This window comes from Triturus cristatus, chromosome 4_1, assembly GCF_964204655.1.
Source record: "Triturus cristatus chromosome 4_1, aTriCri1.1, whole genome shotgun sequence".
Lineage (NCBI taxonomy): Eukaryota > Metazoa > Chordata > Amphibia > Caudata > Salamandridae > Triturus > Triturus cristatus.
Window position 1 is genome coordinate 1,132,258,651 of NC_140585.1, and position 25,836 is coordinate 1,132,284,486.

The 25,836-nt window shown below is 49.5% G+C and overlaps 1 protein-coding gene across 1 annotated transcript in view; it reads right to left on the reverse strand.

Annotated features, from left to right (window-relative positions):
* SLC13A1 (solute carrier family 13 member 1) overlaps positions 1–12,533 on the reverse strand; it is a 206,801-nt gene extending 194,268 nt beyond the window's left edge. Inside the window, exon 1 of the mRNA XM_085654191.1 lies at positions 12,384–12,533. Coding sequence (XP_085510317.1) covers positions 12,384–12,497 — 114 coding nt within the window. The 5' untranslated portion in view covers positions 12,498–12,533. The remainder of the gene's footprint in view (positions 1–12,383) is intronic.
* Between the last annotated feature and the right edge of the window lie 13,303 nt (positions 12,534–25,836).

The following is a 25,836-nucleotide window of genomic DNA, read 5'->3' on the forward strand; positions in this document are numbered from 1 at the left end:
TGACTACACCAGGTTTGCTGCTTGCTTTACATACAGAGCCTATCATGCTAATCAAAGTCAAGCTTCTGCAGGATACAAACTAAGCTTGTCTGCGCCTGCGACCAATCTCTTTTTCGCCTACTGGTTGCGCTCCCAGGATGAGTTGTTATCAGCGTCTTGACTCGCATTGTTCCGTAACTGCTCGCAACAGATAAGCTACATTGCTCTTTGGTCTGCAAACAAGATTTCTCTTGATTGGTTTCCCGTTCTCTTGAGGAATAATCCAGGATGTGAGAGGGGAATTTATGACAAGAATGTGCTTAAGGTGTCATGATCGATTATTGCTGCAGACGACCTTGCGCAGGCGGCGTCATTGTGAATAGACAAGGGTGTGGAGTCCATTTACTCGGCCAAACTTCCGTATAGGTGCAAGGTACATCTTAGGTACAGCAAACGCACGCCTGCTGCCATAATAGATCTGCATTGTCGCAATGCCATAGGGAACAGCAAGCAGGAAATAAATGGAATAACGTCACAGATTCAAAGTTTAAAATCTAACTGCAGTCACGATTCGAAACTAGAGCAGTGAATGTGAACAACTGCGTGCTAGATAGGGTGTGGGCTAACAAAAACATGTACGATCGAATCAAGTACAAAAATACACAGAAAGATCACATTATTGTAAAGGCTCTGCAGGAGTTTGCTTCCCAGAAATGGAGCAATGTGTTGCTTTGTGCAAATCTTGCACGGTTTCAGATGCATGGGAGCACAGATTGCGTTTTTCAGGCTAGAGGCTGCCCATAGAAACACAGGAAACTCTGGTCCCGTTGGGCAACATATTGGACATAGATCTAACCCCACCCCCCGCTGCAAACAGATCCTCCAAAGAATTCGCCCTTACACCTACCTGACTACTACGATGGCCAAGTTGTGTCGTCAGCACATTTACACTTAGACACCTTGCGCTAGTGAACTATGTGGTAGCCCGTGTCAAGTTCTAGTTGTTCGGCCTGCTCGTTGGCAGGCGAGGTTGTTGTATAAAAATTGGTCCTCTTTATCTGCTCTGTCTTTAGAATGTATGTGGTGGGCTCCTGACCATCATATGCCATGGAAATCTAATGAAATTTGTTTTGTGTTCTTAAATCTTGCACAGTTTGATGGTTGAAGACTCAGGGCCAGATGCCCAAAGGTAGTTTACTATTTATTTATTTTGATATTTACAAACTACGAGTTAATAGTATGTTTCTGATGTAGGAGAATCCACAGTCAGACAGAGAGCTCTGCATGTAAAAAGATAGGCCTGTTCTATCCTTCTATGCGTGGAGTTCTCATCCCCGACTGCGGAGTCTCCGCAGTCCTAAACTCGTAGTTCGTGAATGTAAAAATAATAATACATTTACACAAATGTTTACGTTTGCCTTTGTGAATCAAGATCTGAGTACACAGGGCAGGACCTGCCCAGAAAATAGGCCAAGGTACCACAATAAAAGTGGCTCTCGTGAGTGAATCTGATAGCTAAAAAAGTGGCTCACATTTGAATTTCAGAAACGGTTTGAACTAGTAAAAACCCGCTGCATAGGTCTTTTGCAAGGTATGGAAGGCTGCATGCATTTGTGTTTGCTGCAGGAAAAAATTCTGGTAACTTAAGGGAACTCAACAACTAACACTGGCCCACCAGAACATAAAACCGTCCCACAAGCAGTCAAAACACCAGCCCACACACTGCCCTCTCAGACCTGCCCTTCCAGCACTGCCAGATAGCCCTATTGGCAGTCCGAACCTGGACTGAGCCCATTGGATCAGAGAGAACACCAAGTTGTTGAAATTATGAGGACTGGTTTTCATGGACTTTGATGTCTATTCTCTAGACCTACCTTAGGTGAGTCACTGGATACTGGGCAGTAACAGTGGTGATACTGTCACTTACCAATGTGTACCCAGGCTTCTGGTACTAAGCAGTCCAACTGGATAGCTAAGTTATTCCCTTTATGTACTTGCCTCTCCAATGGTAGTGAGGGTGAGCACTCAAGGCTTACTTCAAGTGGTGGTATGTATGGAACCCAGGTACTATATGACGGTATTAATTATACTAAGTAATTTCAAGGGCCAGTCATAGTCTTTTAATGGAAGCTGTGACCATTGGATCAAACAGAGATTCTGGTCGAGAATTTATTTCTCTACTGAGCCTTGCGAACCGGCCTGGCTCCACTCAGTCTTCAAGATGAATGGTTACAGTGTCAATTGGCCAGTTCACAAAGTCTTGAAGTCCAGATAAAACAATTTCTGGAGACCTGGTAGTCGGCATTAACAATGAGACACCGCTCAGGGGGAGGCCTGAAAATGTCCAACCCAGGGAAAATAAATTTGATGGGGCCAGAAGGGCAGACCCATATTTTTATCGGCCCTTCCCACTAAATTTAAGGCCCTTCATGAGAATTTTCAGTTCTGCTAGAGTGTTGTCATCTTCAAGGAGGATGTGGTTTAATGGCTTCTTGTCTCCTTCGTTTGAGACTGCTGTTTGACTTTTCAAGGCAGAGCTCCTACGTTTCCCATGTCAGTGTATGATTAGCTCGTACACTCTGAGTTTATTATTTGCATTCTAGCGCCTGCAGTCCTGTTTTCGTATTAGGATAAAGAGCACTACAGATCCAAGAATGCAAACCAAAACCGGTACTGGATGAACCATTCCTGCATGGACTTGGGAAACGCAAGAACTTTGTGAAGGAAAAGTACTTGCAAAGCTAGAGAAACTTGCGAGTAGCCTCAGCAGGATAGCAAGAGATTGTCCGCAAAGCAGTTGTATTCCCTTCCTGCCCAATAACTGTAGATGTCTGCTCCAAGCCATATACTCCTGCAAGTCCAGAGTGAAAATTACATGGCGCCGCCTTTCTGCTCTCTCACTAGAAATGCCAAAGTATACAAAAAGTGATGGATGGAATGCTTGCGTGGATCTCAGCCACTGCTAATGCATCCAAGCCCATTGTTACTATGCTCACTACCAGTGGCGTAACAAAAGTTGAAGGGGCCCCTCTGCTTAGTGCATTAAGGGCACCCCTCCAGACTCACTCAAGAGCACTCCAGACAGGGGACTGCTCTGAGGGGGCCCCCAGGAACTCGGGCCTCCCCGCACTGCGGGGGCTGCGGAGGCCTTTGTATTGCCACTGCTCACCACACCACCTCAGTTTGGACCCAGCCATATGCAAATCAGTCTTGAACCTGCTCCAATGGGAACAGTCCAGCCCGAACTTCAGAGCCAGTTCTTCCCTGAACCGGAACACAAGAAACCCAGAACTGGTTTGGCCCTAGTTAGGGTTAATCAGCCAGGTATAGCAAGTTCCAGTGACACAGTGTGATTGCGACCCAAGCTATACTGAGCTAACAAGCTCATATCCCACTATGAACTGGTCAAGGTCAAGTCTCCAGTAAGTGATGGGAATCTACTAAACCCAAAGACTCTCTTGTGGGCTCCAAATATGATATCATAGAAGGACAACTCTGCATTGTGAGAACCAGAGCGATAACTATAACCACGGAAGCCCATCAACACAGGCAAAAACATCCTGTTGAATACCTACAATGCAACACCATGTTAGACTTCATGCATACTGCTTTGACTTTTCAAGCCGAGACCCTACCTTCCCCACTCCTTGCACATTATTCCCAAGAGAACACAAACTGCAGCGTCCCAACATTATACCGCGTGCCCAGCGATGCGTAGCATTCGTCTTGGTTGCGGGCGCCATTTACATCAAGATGGCAGGGCTCTGATTCATTTACACCTCGCCTCATGACTGCACCATATAGATTCCACCATGACAGCTGATGGAAATTTGCTGTTTGACTACAGAAGCCCAGTTACACTTGTGCAGCAGAACTCAGTCCCCTGCGGGAGCTGACCATTAACTAATTACTGCTGTCTGACCTTGAGACATGTCGCCTTCAGTCCTCTGCCAGCTAGGGTTATCGTCGCTCTTGAAATCATACAATGTCTGGTAATGCAGTAAACGCTCAACACCATTTGTGATATCTCAGAATGCATATATGTACGCCTCCGTGGTTATATTCTATGGGGTTCCAAAATTGTACACTTTGCTCTCTGTTCTTTAGGGTCTGGCTTGCGCTCTAGAAGCCACTAGAAAGAGTAAGTGTATACATATTATGAAGAATTCATGAGCAGTTAGATCAACAAAGCGATCAATGAAAATTTACAAAATTATAAATGCAGGATCGCCCAGTCTCAAACTCAAAAGGCATTGTACAGAGGGTGTAAGGATCTGCGGACACAGAGTATCACAAATTTAGTTTTTTGTTGGAAATATATTTAAGAATACAATAACACCAAAATATAAGAAAATACGCCAAACTTTCAAAATGATGTGCACTCATTGAACTTGTTGTTGGCTAGGCACAGAAGACCAAAAGTGACTCCATCTTGCTACTCTCCAATGGGGGGTGGTAAGCAGTTTCAGAACATAAGACCACCACTTGCCCTGTACCTGTGCACACTGTCCGAAGAAGAGAAGTTCAAGCTAGGAAGGCGGCTAGTCAATAGAGAAGGGAGTAAGCAACAAACACCATTTTTCAACAGAGGCAACAATTTGCCAGACAACTCCATTGAACATGGAGTTATTGTATATGTCACATAAGAACTAATCCCACATCTAGAAAACTGCTAATTAAACAATCTTCAACTTCAGCTTTCTCAAACAAAAAAACAAAAATGATGTATGTTGCTCCTCCCTGGATTTTGGGCTCCTTCCAACCCCAATTCAAAATCTCTGTCACAAAATGGTCCTGAACAAAATACAAACTGATATGCCTGGCGCTTTATAACATAATCATTCAAATAAATAAGCTAAGCTATACAGTCAAACTCTAGCTTGTACATAACTTTGGAGCATGGATCTTTGCTGTCTTCATCGAATGCAGCGACCCAGCCCTACTTTGAAATCCCACCACCAGACTACAACCTTATACCTAACATAACACATCTCTGTGTTGTGAGTATCACAACTAATGTAAACACACTGCTCAAGGCAGGACCTCAAGAACACTCCAACCTTCTACACCTTCTCCGCGCCCGCTGTTCCCTACCTGGCTATTTTTTACAGCCTAATAGTCAGTATACACTTCAAAACAAAAATTAACAAATCCAGAAGACAGTCTCCACCACATCCTCCTGCATTCCCAATCCATCTTTGGCGGCAATTACAGTGAACCCCAACCTCACACGCAGCGTTGGGCACCCACACAAGCAGAAAACCTATGCTTCCTAATGCATCATGTGTTCATGTTGTTGCTGCTATATTTGTTGAAGGAATTTTGTTATCCTAATTTAGTGTTTATTTTCCACTTTGTATTGCATCCCTCTTTTCATAAATTCTATCGTTCAGTACAGTTGGAGGCACTTTGTGCAGTCCTAATTCTCTTTTTTGCATCTACCCAATATGCCCATTACTAGCAATCCATTGCAAGAAAAGTATGCTTTGTCTTATATTTCTGGTTACTTAGTAATACTTTGGGGCATATTTACAAGTTAGTGGCGGAGTGGGGGTTAGATTGCTAACATCACGCTCGATCTCTTTAGCAACACAGAGATGAGCTGTATTTACAACAATACGGGGAGAGGATGTAGCCTTACGGCTAGAGCGGTCAACCTTGAAGCTAGGGAACCAGGTTTGAGTCTCAGCAACGACGCTCAACATCCTGTGATTCTGGGCAAATCACTGAATCTCCCAGTGCCTAACAAAAATTGAATGTGTCCTTCTGTAACGAAACTGGTGCTCATGTAAAGCGCCCTGACACCCGATGTCTCGGGGTCTAGTTTACGCTATATAATACTCTAAAAAAACAAATAAACTTCTCTGCATTTCTCCCTGCACTGGCGCTAAATTTTGCTGCCTAGCGCGATGCTGGTATAATTTATTAAGAAATTCAACTTGGGGACCACAAACTGGATTATCTGCCAATTTTGTTGTTGGCACTGTTTGCTAAAATCGTTGAAAAGCATGTTAAGTAATAGTTGTCGGCCTATTTGGAAACCAATCGGCTTTTACACTCTTCACAATCTGGATTTAGGGCTCAACATACTACAGAAACAACACTGTTAGATGTTACTGAATACCTTAGATCACAGCTTGACAGAGGAGGCCCTGCAGCTCTCATCCTATTGGATCTGAGTGCTGCTTTTGATACCATCTCTCTCCGCGTACTCCTTCAAATATTTGAGGATCTGGCCATTCAAGGCCTGGTTGTTCTCTTTCCCGCAAGACTGTTTCTTTCAAGTCTGTGTAAACCACATAAATCTGCCACCTACATGCTACCTTATGGGGTGCCCCAAGGCCCTGCCCTTAGCCCCTCCTTGTATAACATCTATGTGTGGCCCCTGGCAGACATAGTTGAAGGGTTTGGCATTACACTCTTTTCTTATGCTGATCATGCACATATCATTGTATCTCTATCCCTTACTGATGGTCACAGTTCATCTGACCGTAATCTTCTGCCTTGTCAGTGTGGCGATGTGGATGAGTAACAAATCTTTAAAGTTAAATGGAAACAAGTCTGAGGTTTTATTGCTCAGCAACCAGCTGCAGTTCTGGGGCTCTCATTTCTGTCCTATCAAATTGGGGCCTGGTCCTAACCCTAGTCAGGTGGTTAAGGACCTAGGCTTCTGGCTTGATTACAAGCTTAACATGAATAGCAAATCAACAAGGTGGCTGCTTCTTGTTTCAGCATCCTTAGATGTTTGAGGAAAAATAATTTGACATCTTCCTGCTTCAGGCCAAAGGACGGTAGTGCATGCCCTGATTATTTCAAAACTTCACTTTGGTGACATTCTTTATTTGGGTGCGACAAAAACCTTAAGTAGGAGCTTACAAGTTGTTCTGATTACCACGGCCTGGCTTCAACACTGTTCAGTTTCTAACCTTCTTCCAGACCTACCCTGGCTCCCAATTGGTAAGTGCATCCTGTGAAAGGCACAGTGCTACATGGGTAAAGCCTCTCTGATCTAGCAATTTGAACTATGCTGTTGTTGTATTCATAAGCTGAGGCAAGGCGGTCACCCCTTTGCTTACGTTGGTCCAGAATTATGGAATTCACAGCCTTCCATGCTTCGGCTTGGCAATTACTACCTCTTGGTCTCTTCTGTTTATGTTTTAGTGCTGGGAAGTCCCCTGGGGTAGCCATGCGCTTCACAAATATGAATAATAATAATACAAATGTCAACAGATCCTAACTCTGCTAAAGATCCTGCATGAAACAAAATCCGAAATATATCGGAATTTCAATATCAGCTTATAAAAAAGAATTAAACATGTGGTCATCACTTTAAATTAAAATGTGTACTTTGGCAAATTCATTGAGTCTTCATGCTAAAAAAAAGTGACTAATACCATGCTCAAGACATCCTGGATCAAATTATATAATGGATTGATAAAGTTCCTGGTAGGCATTCCTATATTTCATATTAGCTAATTTTTCTGGTCATGCTATTCTGGCTATTTACAGCAAGGTGCTAACTTTGACGAAATGTTTTTAATTTGTTTTTTTATTATTGTCTTATGTGTACCCAGTAATTTGTAACGCTGTCCCTATGCAATAAAGCCTGATTTATTCCTCACAATAGGCAATTTCTTCTGCACAAACCCAAATTCAAGCAGCCAAATTAAATCAAATTAAAGATCCCCAAAACCTGGAGGACAAACCCAAGCTGTTGTACACAAGAAAACAAGCTGGTGTACACAAAAACACGAGCTGGCGTACACAAGAACATGAGCTGGTGTACACAAAAACACGAGCTGGCATGCACAAAAACATGAGCTGGCGTACACAAGAACATGAGCTGGCATTCTCAAGAGCCCCAACTGACAGTGCCATTTCTTTTCAGAAAACCTACATACAGAATCTGCATTGGGGAGCTGCATAATATTTCCCCCCTTCAGTATCTTTTAAGAATTTGTGCTGGAGTAAGGGTAGTTTTCTACAACAAATTACTAAAAACACATTTACTACATTCAGATTACTCATTAGCCTTCTTCCTCAGATCTGCACACAATTTTCTGACATCATATTCAAGAGTCTTGATGAAGATTGGTTCTTTCATTTTTAAGCTTACCCCAGACCTCAGCTAAGACACTTCTGCTTTGTGGCTACAGATGTACCATATCCAGATCCATACAGATGCCTTTATGCTCACCACCACTGGGATAGCTACATTTGTTTTGCCCCATGACTCCCACAAACATAAAATGAGGGCTCTGTGAATTTTTTATTTGGTGAATGTAATCTTGCAGAAATCCTAATTTTGGGGTTTTGCTTATTTCACCTAATTTAATGTATTCATTTCTTACGACTGTGCTATTGATGTAATTTTACTTGAGGGAGACTTGGTAGTAGCAGAAAATATATTGCTGAAATTGTGACTCTGGACGTATGTCCTGGTCACATATGCTGCACTAGGAACATCCACCGCGTCTTTAACAATTGGATGCACTATTCATTGAGGTCATATCTCAAGCAGATGAATGCCTAAGTAAAATTGTCTAATAATCTTAGGGGCTTATTTACAAGCGCCGCCGGTGCATCACTTTTACTGTGATAAAAAGTGACGCACCAGAGGCACAAGGGGCTTGTAAATAGGCCCCTTAAATGTTATGGGGGCCAACAAGTATCCTTGAAAATATGCAATTTCGTCCACCCTCGCTAAAAATATACCCTTTTTAAAGGTAACAATTTCATGCTGCTGAGAGTTGTTTGCCTCAATATGCTCACAGTTTTTTTGATCGTTCATTTGGATTGAAATAATTCATCCATTTTAGAAAAGAAGGCAGGGTCAACAGAAGCATTTTGTGATTGCCTGTTGGAGTGTGGTACCAGAATGTTGTTGTCAGACTTCATGATCTATATTTGGTCTAAAATATATCACCCCTTTGGGGTTAATAATGAAAAATCTAGACTTACAGAAATTACTGATGACGCTAACATTGGTGCTTAGATCGTTCACAGCACAGTGTGCACCATTACTGATGACGCTTACATTGGACCTGTTGATGGGTGACAGTACAGTGCGCACCATTACTGATGACGCTTACATTGGTGCTTTGATGGTTTACAGTACAGTGCGCACAATTACTGATGATGCTTACATTGGTGCTTCGATGGTTCACAGCACAGTGCGCACCATTACTGATGACGCTAACATTGGTGCTTAGATCGTTCACAGCACAGTGTGCACCATTACTGATGACGCTTACATTGGACCTGTTGATGGGTGACAGTACAGTGCGCACCATTACTGATGACGCTTACATTGGACCTGTTGATGGGTGACAGTACAGTGCGCACCATTACTGATGACGCTTACATTGGTGCTTTGATGGTTTACAGTACAGTGCGCACCATTACTGATGACGCTTACATTGGTGCTTTGATGGTTTACAGTACAGTGAGCACCATTACTGATGGCGCTAACATTGGTGCTTAGATGGTTCACAGCACAGTGCGCACCATTACTGATGATGCTTACATTGGTGCCTTGATGGGTGACAATACAGTGCGCACCATTACTGATGACGCTAACATTGGTGCTTAGATGGTTCACAGCACAGTGCGCATCATTACTGATGACGCTTACATTGGTGCCTTGATGGGTGACAATACAGTGCGCACCATTACTGATGACGCTTACATTGGAGCTTTGATGGTTTACAGTACAGTGCGCACCATTACTGATGACGCTTACATTGGTGCTTTGATGGTTTACAGTACAGTGCGCACCATTACTGATGACGCTTACATTGGTGCTTTGATGGTTTACAGTACAGTGAGCACCATTACTGATGGCGCTAACATTGGTGCTTAGATGGTTCACAGCACAGTGCGCACCATTACTGATGACGCTTACATTGGTGCCTTGATGGGTGACAATACAGTGCGCACCATTACTGATGACGCTAACATTGGTGCTTAGATGGTTCACAGCACAGTGCGCACCATTACTGATGACGCTTACATTGGTGCCTTGATGGGTGACAATACAGTGCGCACCATTACTGATGACGCTTACATTGGTGCTTTGATGGTTTACAGTACAGTGCGCACCATTACTGGTGACACTTACATTGGTGCTTTTATGGTTTACAGTACAGTGCGCATCATTACTGATCACGCTTACATTGGCGCGTTAATGGGGGACAGTACAGTGCGCACCATACCGCATGACATATGTAAAAATGTTCCTTGTAGGCAACAGTTCAGTGTGTACTATTATTGATGACACTTACATTGGTGCTTTTGATGGGTGACAGTGCAGTGCGCACCATTACTGATGACGCTTACATTGGTGCCTTGATGGTTTACAGTACAGTGCGCACTATTACTGATGACGCTTACATTGGTGCTTAGATGGTTTACAGCACAGTGCGCACCATTACTGATGACGCTTACATTGGTGCCTTGATGGTTTACACAGCACAGTGCGCACCATTACTGATGACGCTCACATTGGCGCTTTAATAGGGGACGGTACAGTGCGCACCATACCGCATGACATATGTCAAAATGTTCCTTGTAGGCAACAGTTCAGTGTGTACTATTATTGATGACACTTACATTGGTGCTTTTGATGGGTGACAGTGCAGTGCGCACCATTACTGATGACGCTTACATTGGTGCCTTGATGGTTTACAGTACAGTGCGCACTATTACTGATGACGCTTACATTGGTGCTTAGATGGTTTACAGCACAGTGCGCACCATTACTGATGACGCTTACATTGGTGCCTTGATGGTTTACAGTACAGTGCGCACTATTACTGATGACGCTTACATTGGTGCTTAGATGGTTTACAGCACAGTGCGCACCATTACTGATGACGCTTACATTGGTGCCTTGATGGTTTACACAGCACAGTGCGCACCATTACTGATGACGCTCACATTGGCGCTTTAATAGGGGACGGTACAGTGCGCACCATACCGCATGACATATGTCAAAATGTTCCTTGTAGGCAACAGTTTGGTGTGTACTATTATTGATGACACTTGCATTGGAACTTTTGACGGTGACAGTGTAGTGCGCACAATTACTGATGAAATGTATATGGGTTTTCCTGGCAGGTGATACTAGTGTTCACCATAACTAATGGCACATGCATAGGCTTTCCCTGCAGGCGGCACTGCAGTGTGCACTATTATTGATCACGCATACAGTGGTAATTTTGATGAGCGACAGTACCGTGCGCACCATTATTCACATATGCCTAGGTATTCCCGGTAGGTGGTACTACAGTGTTCACCATAGCCAATGGCACATGCATAGGTTTACCCTGTAGGTGACACTACAGTGTCAATGACATATACAGGGGTGCTTCTGGTAGGCGACAGTACAGTGCGCACCATTAGTGTCGGCCACACGTAGATGTTCTTGATTGGTGGCAGTCCAGTGTGCATATATATTTAACACACCTTTATAAGGTGCTCCTGGTAGGTTACAGCACTCTATGCGCCATTATTGATGGCACATATATGCAGGGGTTCTTGGTAGGTTACAGGACCGCGTGAACTATTAGTGATGACATACACACGAGTGTTGGTCGAGCACTGTGCACTGTTATTGAAAAGATACATATAGACGCACCTGGTGGGTCTAAGTAGGGGGCACCACTGTTGACGACACATATATCGTTGCAACTGGGACACTACGCACATAAATGGCACGTTGAAGGCGCACTTTGAGTTTACACGTCTGCTCTCGTCGATGCTCTGTTTTATTCCATTAATGTTTCACTCGACCTCTCTAGAATACTGCAATAAATATCTCTTTCTGAAGTTCCAGCAAAGGAAAGAGAACCTAAAAACCTAAAAAAGAATCCATTAATTAAAATGTGGTCTTTTAGTGCTTAAATAACAGGTGCTCCTCCTGCCCGACTCTACATTCCTCATTATATTGACATCTGTAGGATGAAAGACAATGCCACTCATTTTGAAACGTGACCTGTAGGTTACGGCCAAGTCTGTGCTGCGGGTCTCAACCAGCTGAGCTAACTCATGTGACAGCTTCCTGAAGAAGGGGCCAAATACGCTTTTAAAAGGTAAAGGGATCCCCCAGGGAGGATGAAGGAAAGATAGGGAAGTTGGCACAAACAAATCCGCGCTAACCATGCAGCATTCTATTGCACAACGCTCAAAATAACGACTTGGCGGCCTGTAAATATCCAGAGGGCGGCGAGCCAAAGTGCTGTGCGGAGAGAGCGTAAGTGTCAACTAGAATAAACTCACAGGTGAGCTCGACGCACACAACACCACACAAGGAGCTCGCGACCCAGCCTCACGTCCAGCGCTCGCCTCGCGCCTCTTCCGCTCACTTCCGTCAACCACACTGAACCCTCAAACGGAACACCTACCTTGGTTGCAATGATGAAGGGCAGCGGGAGCAGGAGGCAGGGCGTGAGGACGATGATGAGGAGCCTGCGGTACATCCACAGCAGCCCGAGGAAGCCCATGTTGACGCGCCGCATGCGATCTCTTCTTGCCGAACTGGTCCCAAAGTTCAGGTGGCCCTTAAATAGCTAAGCTCAATTAATATTTCTCCACACAATCACCTTTAACCGTTGCACACGGTGTATTTGCAGCCGAGTTAACCATAAATCTTGATTGTTTTAGTATCTGCCGCACTCTTTGATTACCGCAGAGGCGCGTCAGTTAAGCGCTTCATTGAGCGAGCCACTTAAGCGCTTGTGTCCTCAAGTTGTGTCACTGTTTGCGCTTGGCGGTCTGAGTGACAGAAGCCAGGAGACTGGACGAGTGATTGAAGGGGCAGGAGGCCTTGCGTACTCAGGGAGACTCTACAAGATGGAGGATGAATTAATCTGCCAGGGAGCCTGAAGTTCACAGGGGGCCTGTCCAGCCAAGGTAGAGGCTGACATGGACGTCCAGGGCACATGCACACACTTCTGCGGGTCCTAGCTAAAAATGTTATATCTTGCTTTCTACTAGTTTTACTGCTCACAGCCCCCTTCTCACAACTTACGATCAGCAACTGAGCGTTTTCCGGTTACCCCCCCCCCCCCACACACACACAGAAGCAATCACAGAGTTAACCGGTGATTCACAGGGGCCGCACCCCTCCCCCCATCGAAAACCAGGACACCAAGCAGCTCCCGAGATGAGGTAAAGACTCAGGACCGAGGTCTTCTAGTCCCATGATACAGACTCTTCGGCCCATCACGTGCGTCAATTATACCCCATCTGTATATTGCATAGTCCTCATTACCCTTGTCCAGTTATGTCATGCCTGCGTGATGCATTTCACACCTTACACATTCCTGCTGAAGAGGGTCATTGCAATAATGACTGCTGATCCTTAAGATCGCATGCCTTGAACTATGTATGTATGTATGTATGGATGGATGGATGGATGGATGGAATCCCACTATCATATATATGTTGAAAATTGTCCCTGTAATGCAATATGTTGTCAAATTCCTTATGGCACAAATAATCTCTCACATGTACGCCTCTCGTTAATTATTATTATTATTTTGTTCTTTTTCCTCATTTTGTATTCTCAATTAAAAGCTTATAACAAACAGTACAAGTACAATTTGGCTCTGTAGAAATGTTTCATTCAGTCGTAAAAATAATTGTTAAAAAATCAAGATCAACAATAGTGTTTGGTGAATGATCCCCTCATTTTTAATATGTTTGTTGTTGTCTACTCACACCCCACCCAAGCTCTCAAGGGGTTTCTAAGTTGCCCTTCTCTTTTTGTTGTTTAGACCTGGCCTTTGAGACAGCTATAACTGTCTTGCCAGACTCAAGTTTTCTAAAAAATCTTCTATAAAATATGCACAGATCTCTTACATAGAGGGGCTTCGGGTTAGACCTCATTTTCGGCTGGACTGTTAAATTGCCACTCACATTTTGCTTTCACACATCGCCGCCAAACAGCACGTAGCGATAAGCCCGTCCACTTTGTCCATTTGCTCTCCTCCCTTTGACTCATTTTTGCTTGTGCACACTGCACACCCACCTAAAAAATAGTGCACTTCTCGCACATGGCTTGTGGGCCAATCTCACATTTTTGCCAATGAGGGCTCTCTCTCTCTCTCTCTCTCTCGCTTCCGCTCTTGCTCTCTCTCGCTCTCTCGCCCCTTCCCTCCCACCTCCAATTCAGCGCTACCCCCTCAATTCAGGGCTCACTAGCTGGCCTTGTTTGTGGCAGTGATACTCTGGCATCCAGGGGGTCTGTGCTCCTGCTCTGTTATATTATGTTAATGTGGTTCGTAAAGCGCCTGAATCACCGCTGAAGCGGTATCTCGGTGCTAGAGTGAAAGAGCAGACAGATAGTATTAGTTCCTGAAAAGTTCTGTTTTGAGGAGTCTTCTGAACTGAAGGTGACCAGAGCACTTTCGAAGGTGAGATGGAAGATGGTTCAAGTAGAGGGGGCCAGGTAGGAGAAGGCTTTGCCCCAGAGCGAGTTTGCCTAAAACGAGGTAAGACGAGGAGAGATTTCTCCCCAGATCGCAGAGATCTACTTGACTGGTGCGGAATACGTTTTTCTCTCAAAACGCATGGTCCTCTGCCATTCATTGTTTTGTGAACTATACAGCAGATCTTAAAAGTAACTGTTGGAAGGCGGACCCCGAGGAGTCGGTGCGACCACCAAGGGGGGGCCCTCACACTGCACGAAGTAGCCGAGCGCTGCCGAGAAGTCTCCTGAGAGATCCTTCTCCTATCACGTACTAGCACAGTAACACCACCACACAGGACTCAAGGAGGTTGTCTTGTGACAAGCAATTCTTTATCAGCAATAAAAGGGTTACGAGGGCAATATTTACACGAAGGGATCGAGGGATCCACCAAAAGTCTCAGCGTCTCTTTGGAAGGGTCGGGGTAGCGGGACAGTCTTTGGCAGGAATGCGGTACGAGGGTACCTGGGGCCCAGTTCTTATCCTCAAGCTGGAGGACCTCCGGATCTCGGAGGGGTCGAGCCGCGACGGCGTCAGCAGGGCTCTGGCGTACAGTTCGTGGAGAGCCGCGATTCAATCAGCAGGGCTCTCAAGATGGTTTCTGCTCAGCTCGAGCCGCGACGTCGTCAGCAGGGCTCCGAGGGAGGCTTCAGCGAGGTTGGGCCGCGACAGCGTCAGCAGGGCTCCGATGTTCCAGGTGGTTCAGAAAGGGTTCACAGGAAGGAGCCGCGACGCAGTCAGCAGGGCTCGTGATGGTTCCGACAAGAGTTCTTCTCCGTAGGGTCAGCCGCGATTCAATCAGCAGGGCTCTCGACTCCGGGATACAACTGCCGAGCTGTGGTGGGGTCGCCCCAGATATAGGTCTGGAGCCCTTTGATGTCCGGACCTATGCGCCCGAGGGGGCGGAGTGGCCGGGTGGAGGTGGCCAGACGCCCAGCAGGAGAGGCGCCAGGCCCATGGGAGTTGCCGGGCGATCACACCTCGAGAGGGGAGGACAGTTGGGGGTCCCATCGATACTGTCCTCCGCCGGGGGCGATGAATAGTTCCTGCGGCACCCCCTGGCTAGTTCGTGGTGCCTCGATGGCGGGGCTTCGCTGGGGTCGAGGCTGGGTTGAGCGGGGTCGCGCCGGCTGGGGCACGGTGTGACGTGGATGCCAACAAGATGGCGGAGCCACGAGGAGTATGCGACCACGTGCAGCTCCGGGTGAAGGGTCTTGGTGCAGTTCAGACGGGTGGCCCGTGAAGGCCGGGGCGGGGAACGGGCACAATCCAGGGGGTTAAGGACCACGCCACGAGGCCGGGTCCAACAGGCGTCCCCCCCAGCCGAAGGCATGGAGAGTCACCCATCTCCTTGGGGATTCTCCTCGTCAAGGCGGAAGAAGCGGGACAGGCCGTCGGCGTTGGCGTGGTCATTGCCGGGCCGGTGTTCGACGTCAAAGTCCATTCCTTGTAGCGAGATGGACCACCGCAGCAGCTTGGGGTTCTCGCCCCGCATTTGCATTAGCCATTGCAAGGGCCGGTGGTCGGTCTGGACCCGGAAGTGGGTGCCAAAGAGGTAGGGCCGGAGCTTCTTGAGGGCCCACACCACAGCGAAGGCCTCACGCTCAATAGTGCTCCAGCGTTGCTCTCGGGGCAGTAGTCGTCGGCTGAGGAAGGCCACTGGTCGGTCGAGCCCCTTTTCGTCGGCTTGGGATAGGACGGCCCCGATCCCATACTCGGAGGCGTCCGTCTGTACCACGAACTCCTTCTGGTAGTCCGGGGCCTGCAGCACCGGAGCAGTACACATGGCTGTTTTTAGGGTGTCGAAGGCTGTTTGGCAGCGAGGTGTCCAGTGTACCTTCTTGGGCTGCTTTTTGGACGTTAACTCTGTGAGGGGGCCAACAATGCTCCCATAGTCCCTGATAAACCGCCGGTAGTATCCGGTGAGGCCCAGGAAGGCCCGGACAGCGGTCTGGGTAGTGGGGGGTTCCCAGGTCTGGATGGCATCTATCTTTGCTTGGAGGGGGGCCACCTGCCCGCTCCCCACTTGATGGCCCAGGTAGGTCACGGATCCGTGGCCGATTTGGCATTTGCTGGCCTTGATTGTGAGCCCGGCCCGCTGAAGGGCGGCCAGGACGGCCTTCAGGTGGAGAAGGTGCTCGGCCCAGTGGTTGCTGTACACGGCAATGTCATCTAAGTAGGCCGCGCTGAAGGCCTCAAGCCCGGCCAAAACCTTGTTCACTAGTCTTTGGAAGGTGGCCGGGGCGTTCTTCATTCCGAAGGGCATCACCCGAAAGTGGTAATGCCCATCCGGGGTCGAAAAGGCGGATCTTTCTTGGGCGCCGGGGGTGAGCTGGATCTGCCAGTACCCGGCGGTGAGATCCAGCCTGCTCAAGTAGCGAGCGGCCCCTAGGCGGTCGATGAGTTCGTCGGCCCGGGGTATCGGGTGTGCGTCTGTCTTGGTTACTGCATTCAGGGCTCGGTAGTCCACGCAGAATCGCAACTCCGGGGGGTGACCGGGAGCTGCGGCCTTGGGCACCAGGACGACAGGGCTGGCCCACGGGCTGTCGGAAGGCTCGATGACTCCCAGGGCCAGCATCTTTGCTACTTCCGCCTGGATGCAGGCCCGCACTCGGTCAGGCACCCGGTAGGCTCTGTGCCGTATGGGGGGGCTCTCCCCGGTGTCGACAGCGTGGACGCACCAGTGGGTCACCCCCGGGGTGAGAGAGAAGAGGGCTGCGTAGTCCCGCAGTAATTGCTGGCAGTCGTTGCGCTGTTCCGGGGTCAGGGACGAGGCGAGTTGGACCCCTTCGATCGATCCATCGTGAATGTCGGATTGCAAGAGGTCGGGCAAGGGCTCGGAGTCGACCTCGCCCCCTTCGTCAGTCGCCAGCAGCAGGCTCAGTTCGGTCCGGGCGAAGTGGGGTTTTAGCCTGTTAGCATGTAGGACCCGGAGGGGGTTCCGGGGGGACTCCAGATCGACCAGGTAGGTGACGGGACTTTTCTTCTCCACCACCTTGAAGGGCCCGGTCCACTTGTCCTGGAGGGCGCCGGGTTCGACCGGGGCCATGACCCATACTTTCTGTTCACTGTACAACAGGCCCTCGGTCCAGTAGATCCAGTGGGTGCCGGTCTGGTCACCGTTGGCTTGCGCGGTCGCCTGTTGTCGGACCCCTTCGAGAGAGGGACAGGACTGTTGTTCTTGTTGGAACTGCTCTCGGGTGGGGCCCCCTTCGTGTCGCCATTGTGTCAGCTCTGGGAGGGCGCTCGGAGAAGCCATCTCTTCGGGGGAGGATTCGCTGGGTCCAGGGTCGGTGTCCGCCTCCTCCTCGCTGCTGGCGGGAGGGGGTGTGAGCCCCTCGGGCTGGGCGGTCCCGGAGGTCGAGGATGAGCGGGGGGCCTGGGCGGTCATGGACCGGGTGATGGCGCAGGCCCAATCAGCCAGTCCCAACATTCGGAGGTGTTCTCGTCGCTCTACTTGAGCCCAGGGGGAACTTTCCAAGTCGTTCCCCAGGAGGCAGTCGACCGGGGCGTCGTCGCGCACTGTCACCTTTAGCAGGCCCGTCACCCCTCCCCACTCGAAGGGGACCAGGGCCATCTGGCATAGGCTTTCACTGTTGTCGGCCGTCCGTACGGGGCACAGCACATTCGGTAGAATCTGCCCAGGGGTCACCAGGTGGCAGCGGACAGCGGTGATACTGGCGCCTGTGTCACGAAGGGCTTCGGCCCGTTGTCCATTGACCGTGACCTGCTGCCGGTACTTCTGGGTGTTGGTTGGGATGGGGGTGCAGGGTACCATCTCTCGGCTACCCAGGCAGACCAGGGACATGGCTGCCGGCTCCCACTCAGTGTTCTCTCGGTCGAGGGCCTCCTCTTCCTCTTCTTCTCCCCCCAAGGCGGCGGCTGTCAGCTGCCGGGGCGGGTGCCCGCCGGCCCCGTTTCTTCGGTTCAGAGGGCAGGCCGGATCGCTGGCAAAGTGTCCTGTTTGTTGGCAGCCGTAGCAGGTCACTGGCGGCCGTGGTCCGGGTCGGGCCGGGCCCACCTTTCGGGCTAGGCTCGGGGAGAGATGTGGCTGCGGTGGCCCTCGAGGGGGGCTCCTGGGGGCCCCGGCGGGAGGGTCTCGGTTCCTGTTCGGCCCTCCCCCCCCACCGCGCTGGCGGGGTGGCCCGTTGGGGTTCCTCTGGTACTCCCCCATTGAGTTCCGGGGGACCCGGGAGTTGACCCATCGATCGGCTTCGACGGCAAGTTTTCGCGGGTCGGTCATTTTGCTGTCGAGGAGGTGCTGCCTCAGTTCCACGAAGCAATTGTTGGAAAGGTGTTCCCATACGATGAGGTCGACCAGCTGCCCGTAGGTGGTTGCTTTGCTCCCTTTGATCCACCCTTCTAGGGCCCGACTGAAAAAGTCCACATATTCCTCCCATGTGGTACCCGGGATTTTCTTGCAGTCTCTGAACCGCTGGCGGTACATTTCCGCTGTTAGCCCGTAGCGGGTGAGCAGGGCCTCCTTCATGTGATCGTAGGAGGTCATCACCTCCTCCGGTAGCTGGAGCAGCGTGTCCCGCCCCTCACTCAGGAACCGCCCCCACAGGCCCGCACCCCAGTCCTTTCGGGGCACCCGATGAGAGGACATGGCCACCTCGTAGGCCTTGAACCATTGTTGGATGTCGTCATTCTTGTAATACTCCTTGACGACTTCTTTCGGGATATGCACCTTGGCCTCGGAAGGCGGTAGAGTGTCTCTGGGGGTGTCAGTCCCTCCGTTCTTGGCCTTGATCTCGAGCTCCTTGAGACTGCGCTCGTGCTCAAGAGTTAGTTTCTTTTCCTCCAACTCCCGGTGTCGTCTCTTCTCCTCTATCTCTTCTTGAAGGCGCAGCTGCTCTAGGGCCAGTTTTTTCTCTGCCAGCTGGAGTTCACCGTCCAGCCGCAGTCGGGCGAGCTCTAGCTCGTGGCTCCGGACTTTTTCCCGCACTCGTATTTCTTCTTCGGAGAGGCCGGTTTCTAGGCTCTTTCTTCCTCCGGTTGCCGGAGCCCGTGCGGTTGCTGCGGTCTCAGTCAGGGGCAAGGGCCCTTCCTCCTGGGAGGGGCCTGCCCCGGCCTCCAACCATGCCCTCAGAGCTTTCTGCATCTCCTCTTTGGTACCCAGGCTGGTGGTTGCAATGCCTTTGTCTTTGCAGAACTGTTTCAAATCTTTGTGCGTATATTCTTCCAGCTGTTCAGGCAGGAACTCCATTGTCGCGTTGTTTTCCTGGCTGCTCATGATGCTGTTCGTTTGGATGGGTAGCTAGTGGGTACTGGCTGGTACGTACTGCGTTCGGCTCGGATCCCGTCGCTGGCCACCAAATGTTGGAAGGCGGACCCCGAGGAGTCGGTGCGACCACCAAGGGGGGGCCCTCACACTGCACGAAGTAGCCGAGCGCTGCCGAGAAGTCTCCTGAGAGATCCTTCTCCTATCACGTACTAGCACAGTAACACCACCACACAGGACTCAAGGAGGTTGTCTTGTGACAAGCAATTCTTTATCAGCAATAAAAGGGTTACGAGGGCAATATTTACACGAAGGGATCGAGGGATCCACCAAAAGTCTCAGCGTCTTTTTGGAAGGGTCGGGGTAGCGGGACAGTCTTTGGCAGGAATGCGGTACGAGGGTACCTGGGGCCCAGTTCTTATCCTCAAGCTGGAGGACCTCCGGATCTCGGAGGGGTCGAGCCGCGACGGCGTCAGCAGGGCTCTGGCGTACAGTTCGTGGAGAGCCGCGATTCAATCAGCAGGGCTCTCAAGATGGTTTCTGCTCAGCTCGAGCCGCGACGTCGTCAGCAGGGCTCCGAGGGAGGCTTCAGCGAGGTTGGGCCGCGACAGCGTCAGCAGGGCTCCGATGTTCCAGGTGGTTCAGAAAGGGTTCACAGGAAGGAGCCGCGACGCAGTCAGCAGGGCTCGTGATGGTTCCGACAAGAGTTCTTCTCCGTAGGGTCAGCCGCGATTCAATCAGCAGGGCTCTCGACTCCGGGATACAACTGCCGAGCTGTGGTGGGGTCGCCCCAGATATAGGTCTGGAGCCCTTTGATGTCCGGACCTATGCGCCCGAGGGGGCGGAGTGGCCGGGTGGAGGTGGCCAGACGCCCAGCAGGAGAGGCGCCAGGCCCATGGGAGTTGCCGGGCGATCACACCTCGAGAGGGGAGGACAGTTGGGGGTCCCATCGATACTGTCCTCCGCCGGGGGCGATGAATGGTTCCTGCGGCACCCCCTGGCTAGTTCGTGGTGCCTCGATGGCGGGGCTTCGCTGGGGTCGAGGCTGGGTTGAGCGGGGTCGCGCCGGCTGGGGCACGGTGTGACGTGGATGCCAACAAGATGGCGGAGCCACGAGGAGTATGCGACCACGTGCAGCTCCGGGTGAAGGGTCTTGGTGCAGTTCAGACGGGTGGCCCGTGAAGGCCGGGGCGGGGAACGGGCACAATCCAGGGGGTTAAGGACCACGCCACGAGGCCGGGTCCAACAGTAACTCTCTCAGGTATAGGGAGCCAATGGAGGGAGCGCAAGAGGGGGAGGGAAGAGGTTCTGGCTGGCATATTCTGAAGTAGGCGGGCAGCCTGAGGCGCAACTAGAGCCACATTTCGGGGGGCTAAGAAAAAATTTCAGGGGAGGGGGGGGGGTAATTCTTCCAGCAACAGGCAGAGTGGAGATGCAGGAGCTCTAAGAAGGAGTGAAAAAACAAAAAAAACTTATTAATAAGCAAATGGTCTTTTAAAGACCTGTGAAGTATTCAGGTGCGGCTGTGTGTGCCCGGAATCTGTCTCAGCCTGGTCTGCCACACACGATGGGGGTGGTGCTGAAGCCCATTGAGCCCAATGGGCATGGCGCGCCTGCGGGCAGCTATATTCTGGACCATCAGTAGTTTGTTGAGTGGAGTAGTCCACGCGACTGATTATCTGGGCCTGGCCCAGGGTTTTTCACACAGAAAGTGGGAGGAGTTGGAAGACTGTATGCAGGAGATTCATCATCTGCCCCGCCGCACCTGTCCTCAAACTTTTGCTCCCGCCTTTCCACTAAGATTTCAATTTTGTGCATATGCTACACACTCAGCAATATTTAACTACGCGCAGCAGCAGAGCATGCAGCATTTGTATGAGAAGTACGGTTCATACTTAACCTCATCTGACAGACACACCCAGCACTCTTTCAATTTGCTCTTCTTCACGCATTGTCCTCTCCCTGCTGGTCATGGCTGGTTATGGCTTTGCTAATGTAGAGCTCCCATTTCAGAAGCCACAGCAGGAACCTGCAGTGTGATGCACTATCACTGCCATAGCTACCAGCTCATCCTCACTTAAGTATGAACGCTGCTGAATGCCACCATTTATGGCGTTTTGAGGGACGGGCAAAGTGGGCAATCACCCAGGGCGCCCACCTTCCAAAGTGTGCCCTGTAAAAGTGAACTTTCTCTCTGTTTGACCTCAGTCTATTTTTCTATCTAAACTTCTCTCCCTCTCTACCTGCCTTTACTTCTGAGTCTGTCTCTACTCAGTGTCACCGTAACCATTTTTGGCAGGGCCGGCTCTAGGGCGGTGCGATCGGTGTGACTGCAACGGGCGTTGACTAGGGTTGGGGGCGTCATTTTTGAAAATGCGTATTCTCATTTTAAAAGCACCTGCTGCCTCGTTCCTGGCCTCCAACAACTTTCAGACATCAATTTAAATGCTAAGAGAAGTCCCATGATTAAACTTCTTCCTGGAAAACGACCGGAGGTTTGTCTAGTGGACATTTTGACTCATCCTAAGGTAGCGCAGATGGTTAAAATGCCTGCTGCTAAGAAAGTGTACAATGCAGATAACGAAGTGCATATACATAGGTCAGTGGGTTACTGCTTCTGTAAGAGAGCTCCTTTTTTTTACTTGTTGTTTATAAGTCAAATTCCTAATATTGAACATAGAGCTATTAACTGTCACCCTAGAGCTGCTGCAAACTGCAAGGTATATGTTAGAGCTACATGTTTTTTGCACAGTCTTTCATTATCCTAATCTTGTGAAAAGGGTTCATTTGGGTAGAAAACAATTCTTATAATGAAAGAGAACCCTTAGCAATGATGCTGCGTTTTAAATTCAGAATTTGTGCCTTTACTGAATAAGAACTTTAACTATATTGCCTACCAGTATCGATGACATACCAGTCCTACACTACATCTTGTAGTACTGTCTGATGTAACATTTCCAAAAACACTGATTTACACACATCTGATTGTCTCTGTGCAATGTGTGTGTGTGGTGTAAAGTGCTCTGACACCTTACACTGGTATGAGTGGTGCTATAAAACTAAATGAATCTGAGAGACAGTGGTCATGGAGACTTGAGAGGCACTGTTAAAGGGTGCAAGTGAGGGAATCCGTGGCAGAGGTGGTCATTGGGGGGGGCGCCAACAGACATTGTCGCACGGGGCGCCACCAGTGCTAAAGCCGGCCCTGAATTTTGGGGTCGGGGCAAGACCTATTTCAGCCTTTTTGTGTGACCCTGTTAAAGTTTTAAATTGTTTGGCATCATGCGTGCTTGAATTAACTGGAAATGGGTAATACAACATCAAACCTTTTCTAATCTGGGGCCTCTAAAATAGGTCTTGTCAGGGACCCCCAAAAACCTTAAGACGACGTTACATTTATGATCTCATTCATTTATGATCAACTCCTTGTGCGCGAGTGTAATTAGATTACTGTTTTTGACTCAAACGTTTTGGCTCTCTGCAAGGTCATCCTTATTGCCTTACCCAGTACCTCCTCAGTGTCGCCTCTCGTCCACTCCTAATGCGTGAGGCTCTGCACCCTCGTCTGCGCCTTCCCGTCCAATGTCTCTCAAAGAGTAGTCCTTCCTTCCTTCCCATTACTTCTCACGGGGCTCCTCAGTGCCCGAGGCGCATCCTGATTCCTGCTTACTCTTTTCAAGCACATCCTCCTGGCACCCGAAGTAAGGAAAGTTAAAGTGCTTGTGTTTTTTTATTGTTGCAGCCAGGGCTGGACTTGCAGCGTTCCCAGCATTGTAGAGCCTGTGGAACTTCCCTCCCGTGTACTGTGCTGAGGTGCTGACTGTCTGAGCATGGAGGAAGTGAGCTGGGGTACTGACTGAGCATGGAGGGAGTGAGCTGGGGTGCAGACCGAGCATGGAGGGAGTGAGCTGGGGTGCTGACCGAGCATGGAGGGAGTTGGCTGGGGTGCTGACCGAGCATGGAGGGAGTGGGCTGGGGTGCTGACTGAGCATGGCAGGAGTGAGCTGGGTGCTGACTGAGCATGGCGGGAGTGAGCTGGGGTGCTGACTGAGCATGGAGGGAGTGGGCTGGGGTGCTGACCGAGCATTGAGGGAGTGAGCTGGGGTGCTGACCGAGCATGCAGGGAGTGGGCTGGGTGCTGACCGAGCATGTCGGGAGTGAGCTGGGGTGCTGACTGAGCATGGAGGGAGTGGGCTGGGTTGCTGACTGAGCATGGAGGTAATGGGCTGGGGTGCTGACTGAGCATGGCAGGAGTGAGCTGGGGTGCTGACTGAGCATGGAGGGAGTGAGCTGGGGTGCTGACTGAGCATGGAGGGAATGGGCTGGGGTGCTGACTGAGCATTGCGGGAGTGAGCTGGGGTGCTGACTGAGCATGGAGGGAGTGGGCTGGGGTGCTGACTGAGCATGGAGGGAGTGAGCCCCTCATAAGTCGGTCCCCGGCTCTAGGGCAGGATTTTCTCATAAGAACACTTGCCTGGAGTTATGCAAAGGCCTGGAAATGTGGGGTTTGAGGTCCTCGTGCTCTAGAAAAGAAAAGAAATGGAAAAGCTGTCTATAAAGGGGCGTAATTTTATAGCCTGGGGAATTAATTGGACACTAAATAGGAGGCAAATGGATTAATTATTGGCCCCTTATAAAAAGCTGGCCAGCCACAGCTGGTTGGACCATAAACTGAAGCAAAACAGTGCACGATAGATACACTGACGGAGGAGTCTCTTCAGAACACAATGGAGCACAAAACTAGTGAGGCAGATTCAGAGAAGTGGTCTCTGAAGAGAAGCAGCAAATAAGGAGTTGGCTGAACTGCAAGACAAGAGACAAAGGCTGGACTCTGACGAGGACACAGATTAGGGCCCTATAGGGAAGTACATACAAGGGTATCAATTGGTGACGGGTATGTCTCATTATTTCCAGGAAGCTGCTTAAGTGTGAGGAGAAGCCAAGGCAGGGCGTGGAATGCTTCTTTGCGCAGTCTACAGCACCTCAGTGGTGTGCTTTCTTTCCATAATAAAGTAAAGGCCGTGGTTCCAAAGAAATGGAAGAATTTAGAGAAGTTGTCCTTCTCAAGGTGTTTATCAACGAGATACCCATTGGACTAATTTGAGGTGAAATTTCCCCAGGTCCTTGAGATGAATACTAGTTTAGTCTGCATGGCATCCACTTCGTTTCTGGCTTTGAAGGCGCCATCTCTCCCAGATGTGGTGGAAAGGGCCTTCTAAAGGAGTTATTCTGCATGGCACTTTGCACTGAGAGCTGAAATCTATGCAGTATACGCGTCTCGGGGAAACAGCCTTTACAACGCGGCTCGAACCACGCTGTGCCTTAACAACGTGGTCCGACCCACTCCTTTACCACACAAGTCGTTACAACGACTTGCCTTAAGGAAAGCGTTGGTGGACTGATGTTGAGCTTTAAGTCCAACACTTTCCCTACTGTTGCACAGACTGCAGTTGGAATAGTAAATTATACTATTCGAACTACACGTTTTCCCTAAGGCAAGTCATTGCATTGACTTGAGTAGTGAATAAAAACGTTGTAAAGACGCATTGGTGGTTGGGACCACGTTGTTAAGGCATGCATTCTGAATGCCTGCATGGTTCTGACATACAACCACGTCTCTGGGTTTGGTGAAAGACTTTCAAATACTCTGATTATTTACAAAAGGCTAAAGACCCTTTGGAGGTTTTGGGGGAAAGGGACCTTCTTGCCCAGTTCTTGTCGGACGCTGTTTTGACTATAAGCGGTATTCACTGAATCAGGGATAGCAATAGCCAGAAGGAGGTTATTGTGGCTTAAACTTTGGAAGGTGAAGCAATCACAGAGGTCTGTGATTCATCACCTTCTGTTGTTGAGGGACAAACTATTGGATTCACAATTGGATGAAATGGTTAAGAATTCAGCTGAGGAAAGATGCATTTTCCATTTCGAACCCCTCTTGTAATATTTTAAAACATGTTTTAAGAAGAATCCCAGACAGGCTTTACAGGAGAAGAAATGTGCCTTTTGAGGCTGTGCCCAGGGAAGGGGGGCTGAGATTTTTTTGAAATCCCGACCACAATCTGATACCCAGTCGCCTGGTTAATGCTGACCATGCGAGAGGGGCAATAGGAGTTCGGCTTTTTTATCCAGAATGGGTACAGGTAGGATTAGACCAGTAGGTCT